Below are 23326 nucleotides of genomic sequence, written 5' to 3' on the forward strand. Positions count from 1 at the left end.
ATCCAGAGAGACTTGCCAGGTGTTTCATGTTTATCTCTGCATCCAGAGAGACTTGCCAGGTGTTTCATTTTTATCTCTGCATCCAGAGAGACTTGCCAGGTGTTTCATTTTTATCTCTGCATCCAGAGAGACTTGCCAGGTGTTTCATTTGCCAGGTTGATTTGTTTGACTTTGAAGCGAACACGTCATTTCCACTAAAAAAACCTTTTGATGATGTCATATCTGAAATGCGGCCAATTCAGTAGTCTTCAACGATAAAAACGTTGGAGAGTGTGATATATGTTTGTTTGATTGTACGGTCAACTCAGCGATCAATGGCCATGAGGGGTGAGTCACAGTGGAGTCAGTGAGTTGGCGCCCCACCAGAGCTGCAGCCTGTAGTCTTCCACCCAATCAGACAAACAAACGATAGTCTTCAACCAGTCAGAGCTGCAGGTTGTTGTCTTCCATCCAATCACAAACTGTTGTGTTCCAACCAGAGCAGATCCAGATGACTCCAGACTCCCTATGCAGCTGGTCTGCCAGTGTGAGTCACGTTTGGGCAAACCCTCACCAAATCATTCCTACTCACTGATCATAGGACTGTACAGAAGGGGACATGTGTGTATTTTGATGGAGGTGGGCAGTTGAGGGGGACTGATATGTAATGATGTCATAATAATCTGATATTACAGTTGAAGTCAGAAGTTGACATACACCTTAGCCAAATACATTTAAACTCAGTTTTTCACAATTCCTGACATTTAATCCTAATAAAAATTCCCTGTTTTAGGTCAGTTAGGATCACCACTTTATTTTAAGAATGTGAAATGTCAGAATAATAATAGAGAATTATTTATTTCAGCTTTTATTTCTTTCATCACATTCCCAGTGGGTCAGAAGTTTACATATACTGAATTAGTATTTGGTAGCACTGCCTTTAAATTGTTTAACTTGGGTCAAACGTTTCAGGTAGCCTCCCACAAGCTTCCCACAATAAGTTGTGTGAATTTTGGCCCATTCCTCTTGACAGAGCTGGTGTAACTGAGGCAGGTTTGTAGGCCTCCTTGCTTGCCCACACATTTTCTATAGGATTGAGGTCAGGGCTTTTTGATGGCCACTCCAATACCTTGACTTATCTGTCCTTAAGCCATTTTGCCACAACTTTGGAAGTCTGCTTGGGGTCATTGTCCATTTGGAAGACCCATTTGTGACCAAGCTTTAACTTCCTGACTGATGTCTTGAGATGTTGCTTCAATGTATCCACATAATTTTCCTTCCTAATAATGCCATGTATTTTGTGAGGTGCACCAGTCCCTCCTGCAGCAAAGCACCCCCACAACATGATGCTGCCACCCGCGTGCTTCACGTTGGGATGGTGTTCTTCAGCTTGCAAGCCTCCCCTTTTTTCCTCCAAACATAACGATGGTCATTATGGCCAAAGAGTTATATTTTTGTTTCATCAGACCATAGGACATTTCTCCAAAAAGTACGATCTTTGTCCCCATGTGCAGTTGCAAACCATAGTCTGGCTTTTTTTATGGCGGTTTTGGAGCAATGGCTTCTTCCTGGCTGAGCGGCTTTTCAGGTTATGTCGATATAGGACTCGTTTTACTGTGGATATAGATACTTTTGTACCTGTTTCCTCCAGCATCTTCACAAGGTCCTTTGCTGTTGTTCTGGGATTGATTTGCACTTTTCGCACCAAAGTACGTTCATCTCTAGGAGACAGAACGCATCTCCTTCCTGAGCGGTATGATGGCTGCCTGGTCCCATGGTGTTTATACTTGTGTACTATTGTTTGTACAGATGAACATGGTACCTTCAGGTGCTTGGAAATTGCTCCCAAGGATGAACCAGACTTGTGGAGGTCTACCGTTTTTTTCCTGAGGTCTTGGCTGATTTCTTTTGATTTTCCCATGATGTCAAGCAAAGAGGCACTGAGTTTGAAGGTAGGCCTTGAAATACATCCACAGGTACACCTCCAATTGACTCAATTGATGTCCATTAGCCTATCAGAAGCTTCTAAAGCCATGACATCATTTTCTGGAATTTTCCAAGCTGTTTAAAGGCACAGTCAACTTAGTGTATGTAAACCTCTGACCCACTGGAATTGTGATACAGTGAATTATAAGTGAAATAATCTGTCTGTAAACAATTGTTGAAAAATGACTTGTGTCATGCACAAAGTAGATGTCCTAACCGACTTGCCAAAACTATAGTTTGTTAACAAGAAATTTGTGGAGCGGTTGAAAAACGAGTTTTAATGACTCCAACCTAAGTGTATGTAAAATTCTGACTTCAACTGTATATGATAGGTATACACTACAGTACATGATATCTATGGTGGGGTACTAAATTGTCAGTATGTAGTATGGAGAAGAAATGCATGGAGATGCATGGAAACGGATGGAGGTTTGAGGAGTATGAAGGGAAAAGAACACTACCTTCCACATAGCAAAAAAAGTGACGACATCGAAAGATTTACGATAATGGAAAAGCAATTCCATGAGTGAAACAGCAAGTGAGTGAGTTGTTCATTCTACCACTTACAGCTCTCTGGATAACAGATGTTTCTGAATAATGAATCTGTGATTCAACCAATGTTTTCCAACACCCGTAGGACACGTTCAGTTTGTGTCGAATCACTGGTTGAATCATGAGCGGATGTTGAAGATTTATATATGCTCTCGGCATTGGTCAAATCCTCAGTTCCTGGAATGTTGCTAAGCGGTCCTTCAGATGGTTAGCGGACACTGACACCAATTCAACCAGTTCTCAAGGGTTCATTTCAATCTAAGTGCTCCTTCAAGGAGTGCAGGTTCCTTATCCTCAAACAGAAAGACGGTACTATAGGTTGTTAACATAAAGCCCAATTTATGGTAGAAAAGACAAGTGTTTGTGTGGGTTGCAGGCTGCATGCAGCATTTCAAAAATGGAGCGGTGCATAACATCTACAAATGACACTTGTCTTTTCTAAAATAAATTGTGCTAAATGTAGGTTATTTGTGCTTACAGAATCAGTTATATTCAGAGACATATAGCCTACGTTGGCCAAATGTTTGAGATTGTCTGCCGATTAGCCTGTGTAGGTGATGTGTATGAGAACATGTTTCCCAAGGGTCTGTCATTTTGTCAAGTGTGCCATCTGCTGCTGCCTGTCCTCAAAAGCATCCTTAACCTCACGACCTCACCACTTCAACCACCTCACAATCTGGGTTGAGTAGGCCGAGGGAAGTACAGACCAAACACAAAGGACCAGTTTCAGCATTTAATACATCATAGGGCATGGTTTACAAAGTTAACCTTTCAGCAGTGGCCTTCTCACTGGCCCAGGAACATTGACAAACCATGCAATTTAAACTGAAACTAACAACCAAAGTAACAAAAAAGGCACAGGGGGAGAGGTGGTGCAGCCCTGGAGTCCATCTTGTGTTCCCCCATATTCCCAGAACCCACCATACCTCTGGACTGCATCCCTACTCTGGGTGGCCACACTTCAGAGAGAAACACAACTTAAATACAATTCAGGTGTTCAATCAATTAGTCAATTAACTAATAAAATTACTAACTTGATTACAGAGCAATTAGTCACACCTGTGACACAAACTTATGTCCCTCAGGTCAAACTAATTCAGTGGTTGGTACACACAGCTGTTCCCAGACGTTCCTCTCAGCAGTGCTTGCTGCAGGTCTGTTTAAATAGGATTTAGCATGTTTAAACAGCAGGTCTGTTCTACCACAGCTTCGAATGGCCCTGGAGACAGTCTAATGGATGCTCACCTTAATGAAGACCTTAGGGAGCAATTCATGATTTTTGCATATTCAGAGCCATTGGTATATGAATCAACAGCCCATTTTATAGCGCTCAAGAGTCTAGAAACAGATGGAGGGACTCAACTTCAAACCGTTACTGTTTTCTTAGTCTGCCCGGGACTCGAATCCTGTCAGGGTTACCAATTGCGTAACGGTAACTCGCTCTGGAACCGAGAGACCAACAGTATCTAATTTCTATCTTATGGAGTTCAGGAGAGGAGGAGCAAACCACTAGCCATGCTGCACTCAAGCTTTTGGTCCCGTCTTTGTTAGCTGAGGGAAGTCTGCGCCTCACTTTCCCTTTACCAGCGGAGGCGAGTTTGGTAGTACATTCTCTCTTTTTGGGGGTGAGCCTTTCTTCCGCTTCTTTCCGTCCTCGCTCCTGTCGCCGCCCGACTAAGTGGAAGGAAGAAGCATATCTATTTTTACGGAGTAAATACCTGCCTGCTCGTCCGGCACCCATGAATTCGGATATAAATGTGTACCTCGGCCGGGACAAAACGGGCATCATGCGGAAGAGAGCGCTGCTCCTTCGGAAAGGGTGCAGTTTTGAGATTAGTTCGAGGTAGGTGACGCATGGGGTGATGGGGCTCATTCTGGGTATAAACTCGCAGCTCACCACTCCGCGCCATTCAAAACGGGTTATTATCTGGCCTCCCGTAACATTTGAAACGGCACATGTTTGCTTGGGAAAAGTGACCCTTGATATATACCGACCCTATCTCTCCGTGGACTGCAGTTGTGGTGTTTTTTGGCATAAGTGAACGTACTCCTCCAGAGCTCGAGGAATGCCCAAAATAAACATGCGGGTTCACTCTGCGAACTGCGAACCCGGTCTATTACGTTAGCCTACAGTCAATTCGAACTGATCAATGTTTCATTGTAGGCTACAGTTAACTGCAGACTGTGGGCTTTTGTGAATTATCTGTGGCATTGCTGAATGTTGTTTAGATGGGCATGAAACGTTATAACCGAACATGCGTTTCAATGCGTACTGTCTTTTTGGATGTTGTGTTATTTAAAATCGAGCTAATGAAATTGTCTCCACAACTGTGCGTCCATATTTTGGACCGTTACGCATGGGTGTGTGTCACTTCTGGTGGTGCAAAAATCACTATATCTGGTGCACTGTTATATATTAACCTACAGCAGTAATCCATGCGCTCTGTGTGTGGTTCGTCGATCGGAGAGGCGCACAGATCAGCCTATTATCAGTTCATTCGAGGTGTTCCCACGTGGAGAGGGTACCGACAAGCACAGCATGACCGGGTGAGTTGTATGCTGTGCACCCTCGGAGGGACTCTCTCCACTCGGGAGTCCACCGCTCGTCCACGCCGGGGGTTCTTAGAGTTGCAGCTAGCCCGCTCTTCCCGGTCATAGACTGCCTGTCTGCTGTCTTGCGCATCAAAGGCAGCGGGGGGGGTGAAGAAAATGTCAAGTGTTCTCTTCGCCTTCCAGTTTGTAGTACCAGACTGTAGGCTACATACCGTTACCCACAGTATGTTACGCACAGTATGCATATGGTACATGTATCTACACTGGACAGAAATGCACACAGTTGATCTTCAACCCAAGCTTTGGAGAGGATTTCTGGTCTTATTTATAGCCTAACACTCACTCACGTTCACTTATTGTCAAGTTCACTCCCCGGTCTCGTCGCTAGATGGCACCCATAACTCCCTCCCTCACTGTCAGCCATGGCGTTGATTATAAGTCTGTCAAATACGTTTGATAACGTGGTCATTTTATCCGTCCCCCACACAGTGGCCTCATATAATCAGGTTTTGAGGGTGTACATTACTCATATGCGACTAGTGGACATATTGTCAATGGTATTTTGTAGTTTAGACTAATGTTTATGCTGTCCTGGCCTCAGCAGCATGTATTGGATAGACAGACAACACGTGTGTTAAAAATCGATGTTCAGTGTCCATATCTACAGTGAGGAAAAAAGTATTTGATCCCCTGCTGATTTTGTACGTTTACCCACTGACAAAGAAAGGATCAGTCTATCATTTTAATGGTAGGTTTATTTGAACAGTGAGAGACAGAATAACAACAAAAAAATCCAGAAAACGCATGTCAAAAATGTTATAAATTGATTTGCATTTTAATGAGGGAAATAAGTATTTGACCCCCTCTCAATCAGAAAGATTTCTGGCTCCCAGGTGTCTTTTATACAGGACACTCTTAAAGGGAGTGCTCCTAATCTCAGGTTGTTACCTGAATAAAAGACACCTGTCCACAGAAGCAATCAATCAATCAGATTCCAAACTCTCCACCATGGCCAAGACCAAAGAGCTCTCCAAGGATGTCAGGGACAAGATTGTAGATCTACACAAGGCTGGAATGGGCTACAAGACCATCGTCAAGCAGCTTGGTGAGAAGGTGACAACAGTTGGTGCGATTATTCGCAAATGGAAGAAACACAAATGAACTGTCAATCTCCCTTGGCCTGGGGCTCCATGCAAGATCACACCTCGTGGAGTTGCAATGTTCATGAGAACGGTGAGGAATCAGCCCAGAACTACACGGGAGGATCTTGTCAATGATCTCAAGGCAGCTGGGACCATAGTCACCAAGAAAACAATTGGTAACACACTACGCCGTGAGGACTGAAATAATGCAGCGCCCGCAAGGTCCCCCTGCTCAAGAAAGCACATATACATGCCCGTCTGAAGTTTGCCAATGAACATCTGAATGATTCAGAGGACAACTGGGTGAAAGTGTTGTGGTCAGATGAGACCAAAATGGAACTCTTTGGCATCAACTCAACTCGCCGTGTTTGGAGGAGGAGGAGGAATGCTGCCTATGACCCCAAGAATACCATCCCCACCATCAAACATGGAGGTGGAAACATTATGCTTTGGGGGTGTTTTTCTGCTAAGGGGACAGGACAACTTCACCGCATTAAAGGGACGATGGACGGGGCCATGTACTGCCAAATCTTGGGTGAGAACCTCCTTCCCTCAGCCAGGGCATTGAAAATGGGTCGTGGATGGGTATTCCAGCATGACAATGACCCGAAACACACGGCCAAGGCAACAAAGGAGTGGCTCAAGAAGAAGCACATTAAGGTCCTGGAGTGGCCTAGCCAGTTTCCAGACCTTAATCCCATAGAAAATCTGTGGAGGGAGCTGAAGGTTCGAGTTGCCAAACGTCAGCCTCGAAACCTTAATGACTTGGAGAAGATCTGCAAAGAGGAGTGGGTCAAAATCCCTCCTGAGATGTGTGCAAACCTGGTGGCCAACTACAAGAAACGTCTGACCTCTGTGATTGCCAACAAGGGTTTTGCCACCAAGTATTAAGTCATGTTTTGCAGAAGGGTCAAATTCTTATTTCCCTCATTAAAATGCAAATCAATTTATAACATTTTTGACATGCGTTTTTCTGGATTTTTTTGTTATTCTGTCTCTCACTGTTCAAATAAACCTACCATTAAAATTATAGACTGATCATTTCTTTGTCAGTGGGCGAACGTACAAAATCAGCAGGGGATCAAATACTTTTTTCCCTCACTGTATGACATAAGGTCATGTTTCAGTTTTATATGTTAATGTTTACGTTTTATATCCTCTGCACTGTTGCCAAACCTTTAATTCAGATAAATATTTTAATTGCATACCATATTTTATATGTAAATGTGTGACCTTCTGTTTTTCCCATGCTATATATATACACCTACTCATTCCAGGGTTTTTCTACATTGTAGAATAGTAGTGAAGCCATCACAACTATGAAATAGCACATATGGAATCATGTAGTAACCAAAAAAGTGTTAAATAAATCAAAATATATTTTAGATTCTTCAAAACCCTTTGCCTTGATGACAGCTTTGCACACTCTTGGCATTCTCTCATCCAGCTTCATGAGGTAGTCTCCTGGAATGCATTTCAATTGACAGGTGTGGCTTGTTAAAAGTTAATATGTGGCATTTCTTTCCTTAATGCATTTGAGCATACAGAACAGGTATACAGAACAAATCCCTATTTGTGAAAGACCAAGTCCATATTATGGAAAGAACAGCTCAAATAAGCAAAGATAAACAACAGTCCATCACTACTTTAAGACACAAAGGTCAGTCAATCTGGAAAATTTCAAGAACTTTGAAAGTTTCTTCACTGGCTCTCATGAGAACCGCCACAGAAAAGGAAGACCCAGAGTTACCTCTGCTGTAGAGGATAAGTTCATTAAAATTACCAGCCTCAGAAATTGCAGCCCAAATAAATGCTTCACATAGTTCAAGTAACAGACACATCTCAACTGTTCAGAGGAGACTGCGTGAATCAGGCCTCCATGGTCGAATTTCTGCAAAGAAACCACTACTGAAGGACACCAATAAGAACAGACTTGCTTGTGCCAAGAAACGCAAGCAATGGACATCAGACCGGTGTGTCTTTGTGAGACGCAGAGTAGGTGAACAGATCTCCGCATGTGTGGTTCCCACCGTGAAGCATGGAGGAGGTGGTATGGGGGTGCTTTGCTGGTGACACTGTTGATTTAATTAGAATTCAAGGCACACTTAACCAGCATGGCTACCACAGCATTCTGCAGCAATACACCATCCCATCTGGTTTGCGCTTAGTGGGACTATCATGTTTTTCAACAGGACATTTAACATTTACATTTAAGTCATTTAGCAGACGCTCTTATCCAGAGCGACTTACAGTAGTGAATGCATACATTTCATAAATTTTTTAAAATCCGTACTGGTCCCCCATGGGAATCGAACCCACAACCCTGGCGTTGCAAACACCATGCTCTACCAACTGAGCCACACGGGACCCAACACACCTCTAGGCTGTGTAATGGCTATTTGACCAAGGAAGAGAGTGATGGAGTGCTGCATCAGATGACCTGGCCTCCACAAACACCCGACCTCAACCCAATTGAGATGGTTTGGGATGAATTGGACCGCAGAGTGAGGGAAAAGCAGCCAACAAGTGCTCAGCATATGTGGGAAGTCCTTCAAGACTGTTGGAAAAGCATTCCTCATGAAGCTGGTTGAAAGAGTGCCAAGAGTGTGCGAGGCTGTCATCAAGGCAAAGGCTGGCTACTTTGAAAACTCTAAAATCAAAATATATTTTGATTCATTTAACACTTTTTTTTATTACTACATGATTCAATATGTGTTATTTCATAGTTTCGATGTCTTAACTATTATTCTAGATTGTAGAAAATAGTTAAAATAAAATAACACTTGAATGAGTAGGTGTGTCCAAGTGTTTGACTGGTCCTGTAAATTTGTATACATAACTTTAGTGCATTCTTGTTTTTCTCTGAGTCGTGTGTGTCTGTAGACATGTTCGAGGTGTCGGAGGTCTTCTGTGGGTGGGTCGCACTTTCAGAATAGAAGCATGCATAAGCAATGGTGTGTGGGCGCAATGGGCACAGCTCTCTGTGAAGCACTGCCTTTCAAATTACAGCCTTCTTCGTATAAGTTGATTTATTCTCTGTACTCAGAGAGAGAGGGTGTGTGTGTGAGTACTCAGCGAGAGTGTGTGTGTGTGTACTCAGAGAGAGTGTGTGTGTGAGGACTCAGAGAGAGAGTGTGTGTACTCAGAGAGAGAGTGTGTGTGTGAGTAAGAGAGCGTGTGTGTGTGTACTCAGAGAGAGTGTTCATACTGTGTGCTCAGAACTCAGTGCTAGATTGTGGAGATACCTGTGAAATAGTCCCTCACAGACCGGAGGTAATTAAAGACGATCAGAAGAGACCCTGGGCCCCAGGCTGGGGCTCTTATGTGCTGAAACATTTTGTCAATTTTTTTTCGACATCTCACAAGGACCCTCAAGATACCTGGAGATCAACAGACACACACACGCTTGCACACACAGCCTGTGTACACACACACACGAACTCCAAGTCAGACAAATAGCCAGGCTAACAAGAACAGAAAGAGAGCGAGCAAGACACACTAGTGCTGAACGGCCAGCAAATACTGCATCCAAACAGGCAGATGGACCAACACTCACGCACACACACGTGACATTCAGACAAGACACAGACCGTATAGGCTGCATGGTTTGATATGTAACTTGGCTTGCTTTATTGACAGATTGTCTGGTTAATTTATGGCTGGTTGAAGCAAATCACATCTAGCTTCCCTCGCTGTCTTAACAGCATCCACTAACAGCTTGGCTTTACTCTTTTAAATAATTCAGATGTTGAAGCATTAAAATCCCATTTGGAGACGTCCCCAAAGCCTCAGAGAGGAATCTACTCCAGAACTACTTCTCTTGCAGACCAGGGTTCAAACTATATGAAATCTTTCGAATACTTTCAGGGTTTACAGTACTTTAGTCTGCCTGGCGTGCCAAATGGGTGGGGTTTAAACTTTTCAGACTATTTTATTGGCTCAATTTTGCAAGGCAAGCTCAATCAAACACAGCTAACGTATTTGAAATGATTTCCAGTAGTATTTGAACCCAGGTCTGTTCCCAAGATATCTCCCCCAGATGTTCGAGCCAGTCTAGTCTAGGCTGTCTGCTGAGAAGAGGCAGTCAGAGGCCTGTTCCCACCAGTCTGATAAAAATAACCCATGACACAACCCTCCTGCTTCAATTCAACTACCACAAGCCTACACATGGACACACTCCAGAAGCTGTGTGTGTGGGGAGGGGGGCTCTCTGTCTGTGTGTGGGGAGGGGGGCTCTCTGTCTGTGTGTGGGGAGGGGCTCTCTGTCTGTGTGTGGGGAGGGGCTCTCTGTCTGTGTGTGGGGAGGGGCTCTCTGTCTGTGTGTGGGGAGGGGGGCTCTCTGTCTGTGTGTGGGGAGGGGGGATCTCTGTCTGTGTGTGGGGAGGGGCTCTCTGTCTGTGTGATATGACACTAATAGAGGAACAGCTAGACTGGACTGCTCCCCTCAGGGTGACCAGATGCCCCTGACCTCAGATTACTGACCCATCATCACAGCCCTGACACACACACACACACACACACACACACACACACACACACACACACACACACACACACACACACACACACACACACTACGGTTAGCGTAGTGTGCCTATCTGTCCCTGTAATAGCCTACTGTGCTGATGTTGACATGAATAGATAATCAGACTATCAGAAGCCTGAGAGAGGAAGAGATGAGCTACAGATTGTTAGCCAGGGTGACGACAGACTGTTCCTGCATTAGCCACCTGCACTAAAACCAACTAGTAAAGGTATATACATCATGGACTTACACATTTTTCTGAAAGGATATTACTTGCTAGATCCAACCACCATATCACAATTGCTTGTTGCATACTTCCATACAGCCAATAGAAAATATGTTACCACACCTCCATCAAAATGGCTAATTCCTGTGTTAGTCTACGTAGTCAGCTAAGTACCACTTTCCTGTGTTAGTCTACGTAGTCAGCTAAGTATCACTTTCCTGTGTTAGTCTACGTAGTCAGCTAAGTATCACTTTCCTGTGTTAGTCTACGTAGTCAGCTAAGTACCACTTTCCTGTGTTAGTCTACGTAGTCAGCTAAGTACCACTTTCCTGTGTTAGTCTACGTAGTCAGCTAAGTACCACTTTCCTGTGTTAGTCTACGTAGTCAGCTAAGTACCACTTTCCTGTGTTAGTCTACATAGTCAGCTAAGTACCACTTTCCTGTGTTAGTCTACATAGTCAGCTAAGTACCACTTTCCTGTGTTAGTCTACGTAGTCAGCTAAGTACCACTTTCCTGTGTTAGTCTACGTAGTCAGCTAAGTACCACTTTCCTGTGTTAGTCTACGTAGTCAGCTAAGTATCACTTTCCTGTGTTATCAGCCAGTCAGTAGCACTCAGTAATAGGGCTGGGCGATATGGCAAATAAATTATCACGATATCTATATATTTTTTCATTCGATAACGATAATTATCACGATATTAATCACATAATGTTTAAAAGGTGCATATCTGCTTCAGACTCAAGAATGCCTGAACAAACTGTGGTTAGAGCGTTGGACCAGTAACCGAAAGGTTGCTAGATCGAATCCCCGAGCTGACAAGGTAGAAATCTGTCGTTCTACCCCTGTACAAGGCAGTTAACCCACTGTTCCCTTGTAAGTAAGAAGTTGTTCTTAACTGACTTGTGTCGTGATGTTGTATTGGTTAATGTGGCGACTGCGGCTCATCGAATGATTAACGGTTTATAATTACGTGATTAAATGAATCAGGCAATTATACACTCATCAACCTGGGGCACCATGGCAAAATTGGTTTTATTGAGTTTCTATTTCCCAATAGTCACTTAACTCATAAGGTTAATGCACCAATTTGTAAGTCGCTCTGGATAAGAGCGTCTGCTAAATGACGTAAATGTAATGTCTTATACCCTCGTGTCAGAAGTGGGCGTAACCGCCTTTAGGGCAATTCTCTGGGCGGACCAAGTTACGAGGCAAGGTCTGGATTTTACTCAGATCCAATTTAGACAACTAACTTCACATTTCATCTTTACCAAAACATTCTCTTTGATTTGCTCTTTCTCCATGCCTATCACTGCCACTGTTTTGGCCTACATCCCTCATTTTTCGTGGTTAACAGTGGCTACTCCATCACTCGAGGTGCTAAGTGGTTTTTAGTGAGCGTATACTTCTCCACGTGCATTTTGTCACTTCTCAGCACGTTCCTGCTGCGTCAGAGGTGAAATGGACTGCTGTACCTAATTATTCTATGTCGACATTATCGAAAATGAATCTAAACATTTTTATATCGTTATTGAGGGAAGTAATTACGTCTAATTATTTATATTGATTTATCGCCCAGCCCTACTCAGTAATAAGGATTTTTTTCTGCGTGTTAGGTCTGTGAGGTCAGCTTGACACACTGAGTCACACCTGGGAGAGATGATCCAATCCCCTAACACCTCGCTCTATTGATTCACATATCTGCCGTTTTCCTGGCACTCAGCAGACGAGAAATGTGTTCATCTTCTTATGGTACTCTGGTAACACCAGCTGCCTACCATACCTTTCCTTATTAAATGAACTCCAAAATTCCTTCCTTATGGATCCCCTACGTCTCAGACTTCCACCACATCGATTTAGTGTATCCTGGGGGCACACATTAGGGCACACAATGGAAAACGTTTTAAAATGTTTTGCTACGCTAAGTGGAAGTCCAGGTAGGCCTTCCCTGTTTTAGTATGTTTTCTTCCATTTGTTGTCTAATGAACATGACACAAGTATTTCATCTTAAGAGAATCACAGTATATTCCTTGTCCGTGTATGGACGGAGTCATGCAGGAATACCATGTCATTTCTTTTCGCAGTATGTGGACAAATAGAAGTGATTAAGCAGTGAAAACATATTCTGTCATTTTGACCAGTACATCCTACTGAAACTCCGCCCCTCCCCCCGTCTCATCTCTCTCTCTCTCTCTCCCTCCTCCCACAGTATCCTCAGAGAGAGCTTTCATTAAAGGTGATTTACTTTGAAACATTATCTATGTCTATATAAATCGGTCCAGCTGCCAAACAGTGTTGTGTAACCAACCACAATGCAGGGGAATCCACTCTCACTTGTGACAGCATGTTGGGTTGAGAACAGAACAGTCAGAAAAACAGTCAGAAGACTGGATCCAGATGGGGGTGAATCATCTGGTCATGGTGTTCACATATTGACTCGGAATTATTGGAAAATCTACTTTCCGATGCTCAAATCCCGTTCACGCGTGCTCCTAAGTAAGAAATGTTAGTGAGAAAGTAATGTTGTGAACTTTCCCAGTCATAAAGATGACAAGTTTCAGAGGGAGTGCACAAACGCCGTTTCCGAGACATGCTGTGACCCTGTCGTTAAGAGTGTCTCTGATTGGCTGGGCCTGTGGGGTCTTGCCTGTGTGAGCTTGTCGTAACCTCCGATGGGAGGAGGTGTGATGGAGTGTTGTGACAGCTCTGTGACTCGCAACCTGTCACTGTGTTTATATTGCTGCTCTAGTGGGAAACTGCATCATATAGTAGACAGACAGAAAAAGGGGAAGAGACTGTGTGTGTGTGTGTGTGTGTGTGTGTAGTGGATGGAAAGTGCTCGATATTGCAGCCAACAGAGCAGACCATCACTATATTTGACAGCTCTGTGTTTGTGTAAGTGGTTTGAGTTTCATGTTTGCATGATATTTGATACTGTACTGTATCTGAATTCACCCATGTGAGGGGTGTGTGTGTGTGTCAGTGTGTGTCTGTGACTGCCGGTGTGTGCGAGCGTGGGTGCCCAGCAGAGGAGGCTGGTGGGAGGAGCTATTGGAGGACAGGCTCATTGTAATGGCTGGAATGAAATGAATGGAACGGTATCCAACACATCAAATATATGTAAACCTCATGTTTGACTCCGTTCCATTAATTACATTCCATCCATTACAATGAGCTCGTCCTCCTATAGCTCCTCCTACCAGCCTCCTCTGGTGCACATGCATGGTTTTGTATTTGTGTGTGTTTGAGTGTGTATCTTTAGCCTTTGACTCTGACATGTTCTCCTGGCTAAATTCCCAATCTGGCCCTCATACCATCATGGCCACCTAATCATCCCCAGCTTCCAGTTGGCTCATTCATCCCCCTCCTCTCCCCTGTAACTATTCCCCAGATCGTTGCTGTAAATGAGAATTTGTTCTCAGTCAACTTACCTGGTAAAATCAGGGCTCTAGTCAAAAGTAGTGCACTATATAGGGAATAGGTTGTAATTTGGGACAAGTCAGTCCCAGAGAGGGCTCACTGAGCTCAGATAAACACAGGACCATAATCACTGCCATGTGTGTCTTCAGCAAAATACAGCCCACCAGTCAATACAGCCCACTAGTCAATACAGCCCACCAGTCAATACAGCCCGCCAGTCAATACAGCCCGCCAGTCAATACAGCCCGCCAGTCAATACAGCCCGCCAGTCAATACAGCCCGCCAGTCAATACAGCCCGCCAGTCAATACAGCCCGCCAGTCAATACAACCCACCAGTCAATACAGCCCGCCAGTCAATACAACCCACCACACAGTACACCCGCCAGTCAATACAGCCCGCCAGTCAATACAACCCGCCAGTCAATACAGCCCGCCAGTCAATACAACCCGCCAGTCAATACAACCCACCACACAGTACAGCCCGCCAGTCAATACAGCCCGCCGGTCAATACAACCCGCCAGTCTATACAGCCCGCCAGTCAATACAACCCGCCAGTCAATACAGCCCGCCAGTCAATACAGCCCGCCAGTCAATACAGCCCGCCAGTCAATACAACCCACCAGTCAATACAGCCCGCCAGTCAATACAACCCACCACACAGTACAGCCCGCCAGTCAATACAGCCCGCCAGTCAATACAACCCGCCAGTCAATACAGCCCGCCAGTCAATACAACCCGCCAGTCAATACAACCCACCACACAGTACAGCCCGCCAGTCAATACAGCCCGCCAGTCAATACAACCCACCAGTCAATACAGCCCGCCAGTCAATACAACCCACCACACAGTACAGCCCGCCAGTCAATACAGCCCGCCAGTCAATACAACCCGCCAGTCAATACAGCCCGCCAGTCAATACAACCCGCCAGTCAATACAACCCACCACACAGTACAGCCCGCCAGTCAATACAGCCCGCCAGTCAATACAGCCCACCAGTCAACACAGCCCACCAGTCAATACAACCCACCACACAGTACAGCCTACCAGTCAATACAGCCCGCCAGTCAATACAACCCACCACACAGTACAGCCTACCAGTCTCATTTATCCAGAAAAATAGGGAAGGAGAAAAATACCAAACAGCCATCTGTTGATTACAGACATCTCTCTTGATTACAGCCATCTGTTGATTACAGACATCTCTCTTGATTACAGCCATCTGTTGATTACAGACATCTCTCTTGATTACAGCCCTCTGTTGATTACAGACATCTCTCTTGATTACAGCCATCTGTTGATTACAGACATCTCTCTTGATTACAGCCCTCTGTTGATTACAGACATCTCTCTTGATTACAGCCCTCTGTTGATTACAGACATCTCTCTTGATTACAGCCCTCTGTTGATTACAGACATCTCTCTTGATTACAGCCCTCTGTTGATTACAGACATCTCTCTTGATTACAGCCCTCTGTTGATTAGACGTCTTTCTTGATTACAGCCATCTGTTGATTAGACATCTCTCTTGATTACAGCCCTCTTGATTACAGCCCTCTTGATTACAGACGTCTCTCTTGATTAAAGCCTTCCCTTGATTACAGCCCTCTCTAGATTACAGCCCTCTCTTAATTACAGCCCTCTAATGATTAAAGCAGTCTCTTTTGATTACAGCCCTCTCTGTGTAAACGTCTTGCTCCTTCAAGCCCCGTCTGGATCCATTTATGGCTTAAAGACGCATACCTACATATTACAGCAAATGTATGTGTGTTTGTGTGTGTGTATGCATCCGTGTGTCTGTGTCTGTGCATATGTGTTAGTGTGTGTGTGTGTGTGTGTGTGTGTGTGTGGTGTGTGTGTGTGGCACACACAGCTCTGGGAAGATTCGCTCCGGAAAGCGTTTTCCGTTATAGCGTACTGCTGGAAAGGGCCCAGCGTGCGTGGATGGAAGGACTTGTACTTTCACAGAGCATTGGTAGAGACTCATGGGGTTTGAGTACAGCCACAAGCCACATGCAAGGAGAGGAGGAACAAAGGCTGGGTGTGTTTTTGTCTTTCAACAATTGTATAAACATCCCATTTTGACCGCTCTTGTTCTGTGTGGTGACTTAAGAAGTGTGTGTGTGTGTGTTTGTATGTGTTTGTTTGAGTGTTTAGTGTGTTTATCATATTTGTGAGTGTGAGAGAGAACAGATTGAAGTCACTTGGCTGAATGAATCAAAGAAAGATCAAAAGCCAGTGGCAAGATTATGATGTTGACTTGCCTCAATCTTCATGACTTGTTACAGTAGAGAAGAGACAGCAGAGAACTCCAAACCCTAAACCAGAGATTACTGTCTATCAATATGGAAGCACAAGAAAGTGAAAGTGTGTTCATTAGGCACCAAACGGAAGAAAACTGACTGAAACAGGGTGGGACTACTTGGACTTGTCCAATAAGAAAACGCTCATATCCGCTTTCCGTAGCTAAACGTTTTAAAACGTTTCACATTGCATGCCGTAATGAATACAACCCATCTCTCTTGTAGTGTTCACCACCTCTCAACGAAAAGGTATTGGTCCACATGGAGGGAGGGGTACTGCTTTCCATAGAGGTTATTTGCCTTGTGGTTTCCAGGGAAGCCTGACAAACAATATTCTACTTGGTTAGACAGAGAGAGCAAGAGACGGAAAGAGAGAGTGGGGGAGGAGAGAGAGACTGCGAGACAGAGATGCCGCGAGAGGGAGAGAAAGAGAAAGAGAGAGACTCATAGAGGGAGAGTGGGGGAGGAGAGAGAGAAAGAGAGAGAAAATAGAACATTTGGGAGGAGGTTGTAATGTTCTAGGTCTAGTTAAAGTGGTGAGTTGTAGTTTATCTTACAATAACTGAGCAAAGGAAACTGCCCCAGGCCTCCCAGTCCATCATACTGCACACTAGGAGCAGCGTTCAGTAGAAAAGGAATTGCTAATGTAATAAGAAAGAAAGAAAATAGCTAAGGCACAGTCAGTGGTCATAGTGCTTTTTAGGCCCTAGAAAACCCAAGGCAATATCTTACCAATCTACAGGTAGCTGCTAATATTGGACGGCTTAGCTGAAGTATCCATAACAGTTGTTCATTTTGTGATCAAATAAATGGACACGGAGTTTGAAGGAAATCCTTATCTATTTGACCTTAGAGGAAGAGTGTAAGAAGATGTGAGGAGTAACTTTCTGTTCAGTACCCTGATAGGATGATGACGTAATGACAGGATTTACACACACACACACACACACACACACACACACACACACACACACACACACACACACACACACACACACACACACACACACACACACACGCAGACACACCATCCGTCAGCCCCTCTGACAGCCCGGCCTCCCTGCTGTTCTTCCCTACAGGTGTGTAATGATGACAGATGGCCCCTAGGTCAACTCCTACTGTTAGACATGTTCCTGTCTCTCTCTCTCTCTCTCTCCACACACACACACACACACACACACACACACACACACACACACACACACACACACACACACACTAGGTGATCTCCTACTGTTAGACATGTTCCTGTCTCTCTCTCTCTCTCTCTCCCACACACACACACACACACACACACACACACACACACACACACACACACACACACACACACTAGGTGATCTCCTACTGTTAGACATGTTCCTGTCTCTCTCTCTCTCTCACACACACACACACACACACACACACACACACACACACACACACACACACACACACACACACACACACACACTAGGTGATCTCCTACTGTTAAACATGTTCCCGTCTCACTGATACACATACAGTAATTACATCTCTCACTGATACACATACAGTAATTACATCTCTCACTGATACACATACAGTAATTACATCTCTCACTGATACACATACAGTAATGACATCTCTCACTGATACACATACAGTAATGACATCTCTCACTGATACACATACAGTAATTACATCTCTCACTGATACACATACAGTAATTACATCTCTCACTGATACACATACAGTAATTACATCTCTCACTGATACACATACAGTAATTACATCTCTCACTGATACACATACAGTAATTACATCTCTCACTGATACACATACAGTAATTACATCTCTCACTGATACACATACAGTAATTACATCTCTCACTGATACACATACAGTAATTACATCTCTCACTGATACACATACAGTAATTACATCTCTCACTGATACACATACAGTAATTACATCTCTCACTGATACACATACAGTAATTACATCTCTCTCTTTAAATCTACAAACACAGTGGTTACACGCGGATGAGTAGTGCTTCAAAATATTGCATATGATATAGATCTCTCGCAATATGGATATTGGGATTTTGATGTGAATCTGATTAATTGTGTAGCCCTACAACACACACACACACACACACACACACACACACACACACACACACACACACACACACACACACACACACACACGTGTGCAGGCACAAGCAATACACACACACACACAGTATTCCCTGTCCTACATCTGAAGTTCATCGCCGTCTTCTCATGTTCCAGATAAATGAGTGATACAGGAAGTGGCCACAAGAGGGCAGCGGAAGGATGGGAATGAATGGCGGTGATTGGCAATACCCTGGCTGCTGTTTTCACCAGAACCACATATTATGGGTTGTAGTGTTAATGTATGCCCAGTAGGGGGTAGTAGTATAACATGCAGTAGAACATGGAGGGGCCCAGTAGGGGGTAGTAGTATAACATGCAGTAGGACATGGAGGGGCCCAGTAGGGGGTAGTAGTATAACATGCAGTAGGACATGGAGGGGCCCAGTAGGGGGTAGTAGTATAACATGCAGTAGAACATGGAGGGGCCCAGTAGGGTGTAGTAGTATAACATGCAGTAGGACATGGAGGGGCCCAGTAGGGGGTAGTAGTATAACATGCAGTAGGACATGGAGGGGCCCAGTAGGGGGTAGTAGTATAACATGCAGTAGGACATGGAGGGGCCCAGTAGGGGGTAGTAGTATAACATGCAGTAGAACATGGAGGGGCCCAGTAGGGGGTAGTAGTATAACATGCAGTAGGACATGGAGGGGCCCAGTAGGGGGTAGTAGTATAACATGCAGTAGGACACAGAGGGGCCCAGTAGGGGGTAGTAGTATAACATGCAGTAGAACATGGAGGGGCCCAGTAGGGGGTAGTAGTATAACATGCAGTAGGACACGGAGGGGCCCAGTTGGGGGTAGTAGTATAACATGCAGTAGGACATGGAGGGGCCCAGTAGGGGGTAGTAGTATAACATGCAGTAGACATGGAGGGGCCCAGTAGGGGGTAGTAGTATAACATGCAGTAGGACATGGAGGGGCCCAGTAGGGGGTAGTAGTATAACATGCAGTAGGACATGGAGGGGCCCAGTAGGGGGTAGTAGTATAACATGCAGTAGGACATGGAGGGGCCCAGTAGGGGGTAGTAGTATAACATGCAGTAGGACATGGAGGGGCCCAGTAGGGGGTAGTAGTATAACATGCAGTAGGACATGGAGGGGCCCAGTAGGGGGTAGTAGTATAACATGCAGTAGGACATGGAGGGGCCCAGTAGGGGGTAGTAGTATAACATGCAGTAGACATGGAGGGGCCCAGTAGGGGGTAGTAGTATAACATGCAGTAGGACTTGGAGGGGCCCAGTAGGGGGTAGTAGTATAACATGCAGTAGGACATGGAGGGGCCCAGTAGGGGGTAGTATTATAACATGCAGTAGACATGGAGGGGCCCAGTAGGGGGTAGTAGTATAACATGCAGTAGGACATGGAGGGGCTCAGTAGGGGGTAGTAGTATAACATGCAGTAGGACATGGAGGGGCCCAGTAGGGGGTAGTAGTATAACATGCAGTAGGACATGGACGGGCCCAGTAGGGGGTAGTAGTATAACATGCAGTAGGACATGGAGGGGCCCAGTAGGGGGTAGTAGTATAACATGCAGTAGGACATGGACGGGCCCAGTAGGGGGTAGTAGTATAACATGCAGTAGACATGGAGGGGCTCAGTAGGGGGTAGTAGTATAACATGCAGTAGGACATGGAGGGGCCCAGTAGGGGGTAGTAGTATAACATGCAGTAGGACATGGAGGGACCCAGTAGGGGGTAGTAGTATAACATGCAGTAGGACATGGAGGGGAATCTTTGGCTGTGTCTGAAAACATTAGTAGCCGTCAAATTCTTGCTTCCTCCATCCTTGTTTCCTTATTAATTCCTTTTTAACCTAATTGAAGGAGGAGATCCAAGGAAGGGGCCTTGAATCCTCTCCTTCAACATGCTTTGAGAGGAAAGGAGGAAACAAGGACGGAGGAAGCAAGGATTTGACGGCTTGTAATGTTTTCAGACACAGCCATTCAGGACAGACACAGTAGTGATGACGAGAGAGGCAGCAGAATAAGACGCTCATTCAACAACTTTGAAAAACAGTCTGACATATTCAAGTGAATCACTCTTCCTTACGTAAGGAGATAAATGGAGGACATCGCCCCAAGACACTCTGAGTTCAGTTTGACACTTCCCACCCACTAATGATTAAGGTTAGGATTAGGGGAGGGTAAACTGATCCTAGACCTGTGCCTACAGGCAGCTTCTACCCGGAGCAGAGATTGAGGCAGTAGCAGAGATTGAGGCAGTAGGAGAGATTGAGGCAGTATCAGAGATTGAGGCAGTAGGAGAGATTGAGGCAGTAAGCAGAGATTAATTCAATAGAAACAGGGTCACATGCTCTAACTATTCAAGTGAATCATATTTAGCCTCTGGCATGCAGGTTAGTGTTTTTTGTCATGAATCTTGTTCTGGAGGCAGCTCTGCAAAGTGTACACCAGCTGGCACAGCTACAAAATCACAAGATCATGAACCTAACACTAACCTTAACCCTACCCCTAACCTAACCACACTGCTAACCCTAACCTTAAATTTAAAAAAAGCTATATTTTTTCAGTTGGCCTATCTAAATGGAAATTGCTCAGTTCTGCCTCCAGGACAACACTCATGACAATAAACTCCAACCTGCTTCTGGCATTTCCCCTAATGGTTAAAGCTACAGTCTGGGATCTGTGAATCTGTTCCATGGTCATTTCAATTCACCCATTGATTCTCGAAGAATATCATTTTAAATCCCAGATTGTACTGTAGCTTTAAGGTTAGGATTCATTGAAGGTAAGCTGATCCTAGGTCTGGCCTATCTGTGTAGAGACAGCAACTCAACCTTACTCATTCAACTGAAACAGGTTGTAAATCACACTCTTCTTCCTGCAGTAAGGTGTGTATTATCATAGCCGAGGGCCAGCAGTAATATCATGATGTTCCATCGTTAATATCCATCTATTCCTATCATTCATCCATCCCTGTTATCAATCAATCCCTATCATCCATCTATCCCTGTTATCCATCCATCCCTGTTATCAATCCATCCCTATCATCCATCTATCCCTGTTATCCATCCATCCCTGTTATCAATCCATACCTATCATCCATCTATCCCTGTTATCCATCCATCCCTGTTATCAATCTATCCCTATCATCCATCTGTCCCTGTTATCCATCCATCCCTGTTATCAATCTATCCCTATCATCCATCTATCCCTGTTATCCATCCATCCCTGTTATCAATCCATCCCTATCATCCATCTATCCCTGTTATCCATCCATCCCTGTTATCAATCCATCCCTATCATCCATCTGTCCCTGTTATCCATCCATCCCTGTTATCAATCCATCCCTATCATCCATCTGTCCCTGTTATCCATCCATCCCTGTTATCAATCCATACCTATCATCCATCTGTCCCTGTTATCCATCCATCCCTGTTATCAATCCATACCTATCATCCATCTATCCGTGTTATCATCCCTATCATCCATCGATCCATTCATCTCTATTATCCATCTATCCCTGTTATCTATCCATCCCTGTTATTCATCCATCTCTATTATCCATCCATACCTGTTATCCTCCAGTCAGTGAGGCTGGGGCTTTGTCCCTCCACCACAATGTCAGCCAGAGTCCTTCTATCGATCTTCTTTTTTCCATTCTCCCCCTTCCATCTGAGAGGCCTACAGGGATAATTTGTGATTCAGACCCCGACCCCGATCTTCCTCCTACCGCTGCGTACCAAATGCCAGCGAGTCACCGCGCTGGCCCTGGTGAAATGTCACTACGTCAGGCACACGCGATTGATGATGGCCCCCTCGTTAAACATGATCAGGTACATTAACCTTTTGTCTGTTGCAATCGGATGAAACCTCGGAAAAGCCTCTAGCTCTTTAGATCTTTCCTGGCTGTAAGGGTGTAGTCAGTGCTATCTACTCAGTCCACATACCAATGAGATACTGTATGAATGTGGGCTAACTAGCTAGCACTGGACTTTTAGCATGGCTCCAGACCTGTTGGTGCTTTAGGCTAGCTAGCTCCTCAGTGCTGTTTGTTCGTTGCTATGCCAAACATATTCAATTTGAATACATGCACATAGCCTTTTTCTTTATGTAACTACACAGTTTGCACCAAAGGACTTTCTGCTATTGAATTACCCTAGTGTGCAATTGGCCATGTACACTGAACAAAAGTATAAACGCAACATGTAAAGTGTTGGTCCCATGTTTCATGAGCTGAAATAAAATAATTGCACAAATTTGTTTACATTCCTGTTAGTGAGCATTTCCCCTTTGTCCATCCACCTGAAAGGTGTGGCATATCAAGAAGCTGATTAAACAGCATGGCCATTACACAGGTGCACCTTGTGCTGGGGACAATAAAAGGCCACTCTAAAATATGCAGTTTTGTCATACAACACAATGCCACAGATGTCTCAAGTTTTGAGGTAGTGTGCAATTGGCATGCTGACTGCAGGAATGTTCACCAGAGCTGTTGTCAGAGAATTTAATGTTCATTTCTCTACCATAAGCTGCATCCAACG

General features: G+C 44.6%; 1 protein-coding gene across 4 annotated transcripts in view; it reads left to right on the forward strand.

Annotated features, from left to right (window-relative positions):
* The first annotated feature begins 3588 nt into the window (after window positions 1-3588).
* garnl3 (GTPase activating Rap/RanGAP domain like 3) overlaps window positions 3589-23326 on the forward strand; it is a 235873-nt gene continuing 216135 nt past the window's right edge. For all 4 annotated transcript variants that reach the window (XM_045692952.2, XM_045692967.2, XM_045692961.2 and 1 more), the window contains exon 1: window positions 3589-4360. In XM_045692952.2, coding sequence (XP_045548908.1) covers window positions 4257-4360 — 104 coding nt within the window. In that variant the 5' untranslated portion in view covers window positions 3589-4256. The remainder of the gene's footprint in view (window positions 4361-23326) is intronic.

The sequence above is a fragment of the Salmo salar genome, chromosome 01, assembly GCF_965601325.2.
Source record: "Salmo salar chromosome 01, fSalSal1, whole genome shotgun sequence".
In the NCBI taxonomy this organism is placed as follows: domain Eukaryota; kingdom Metazoa; phylum Chordata; class Actinopteri; order Salmoniformes; family Salmonidae; genus Salmo; species Salmo salar.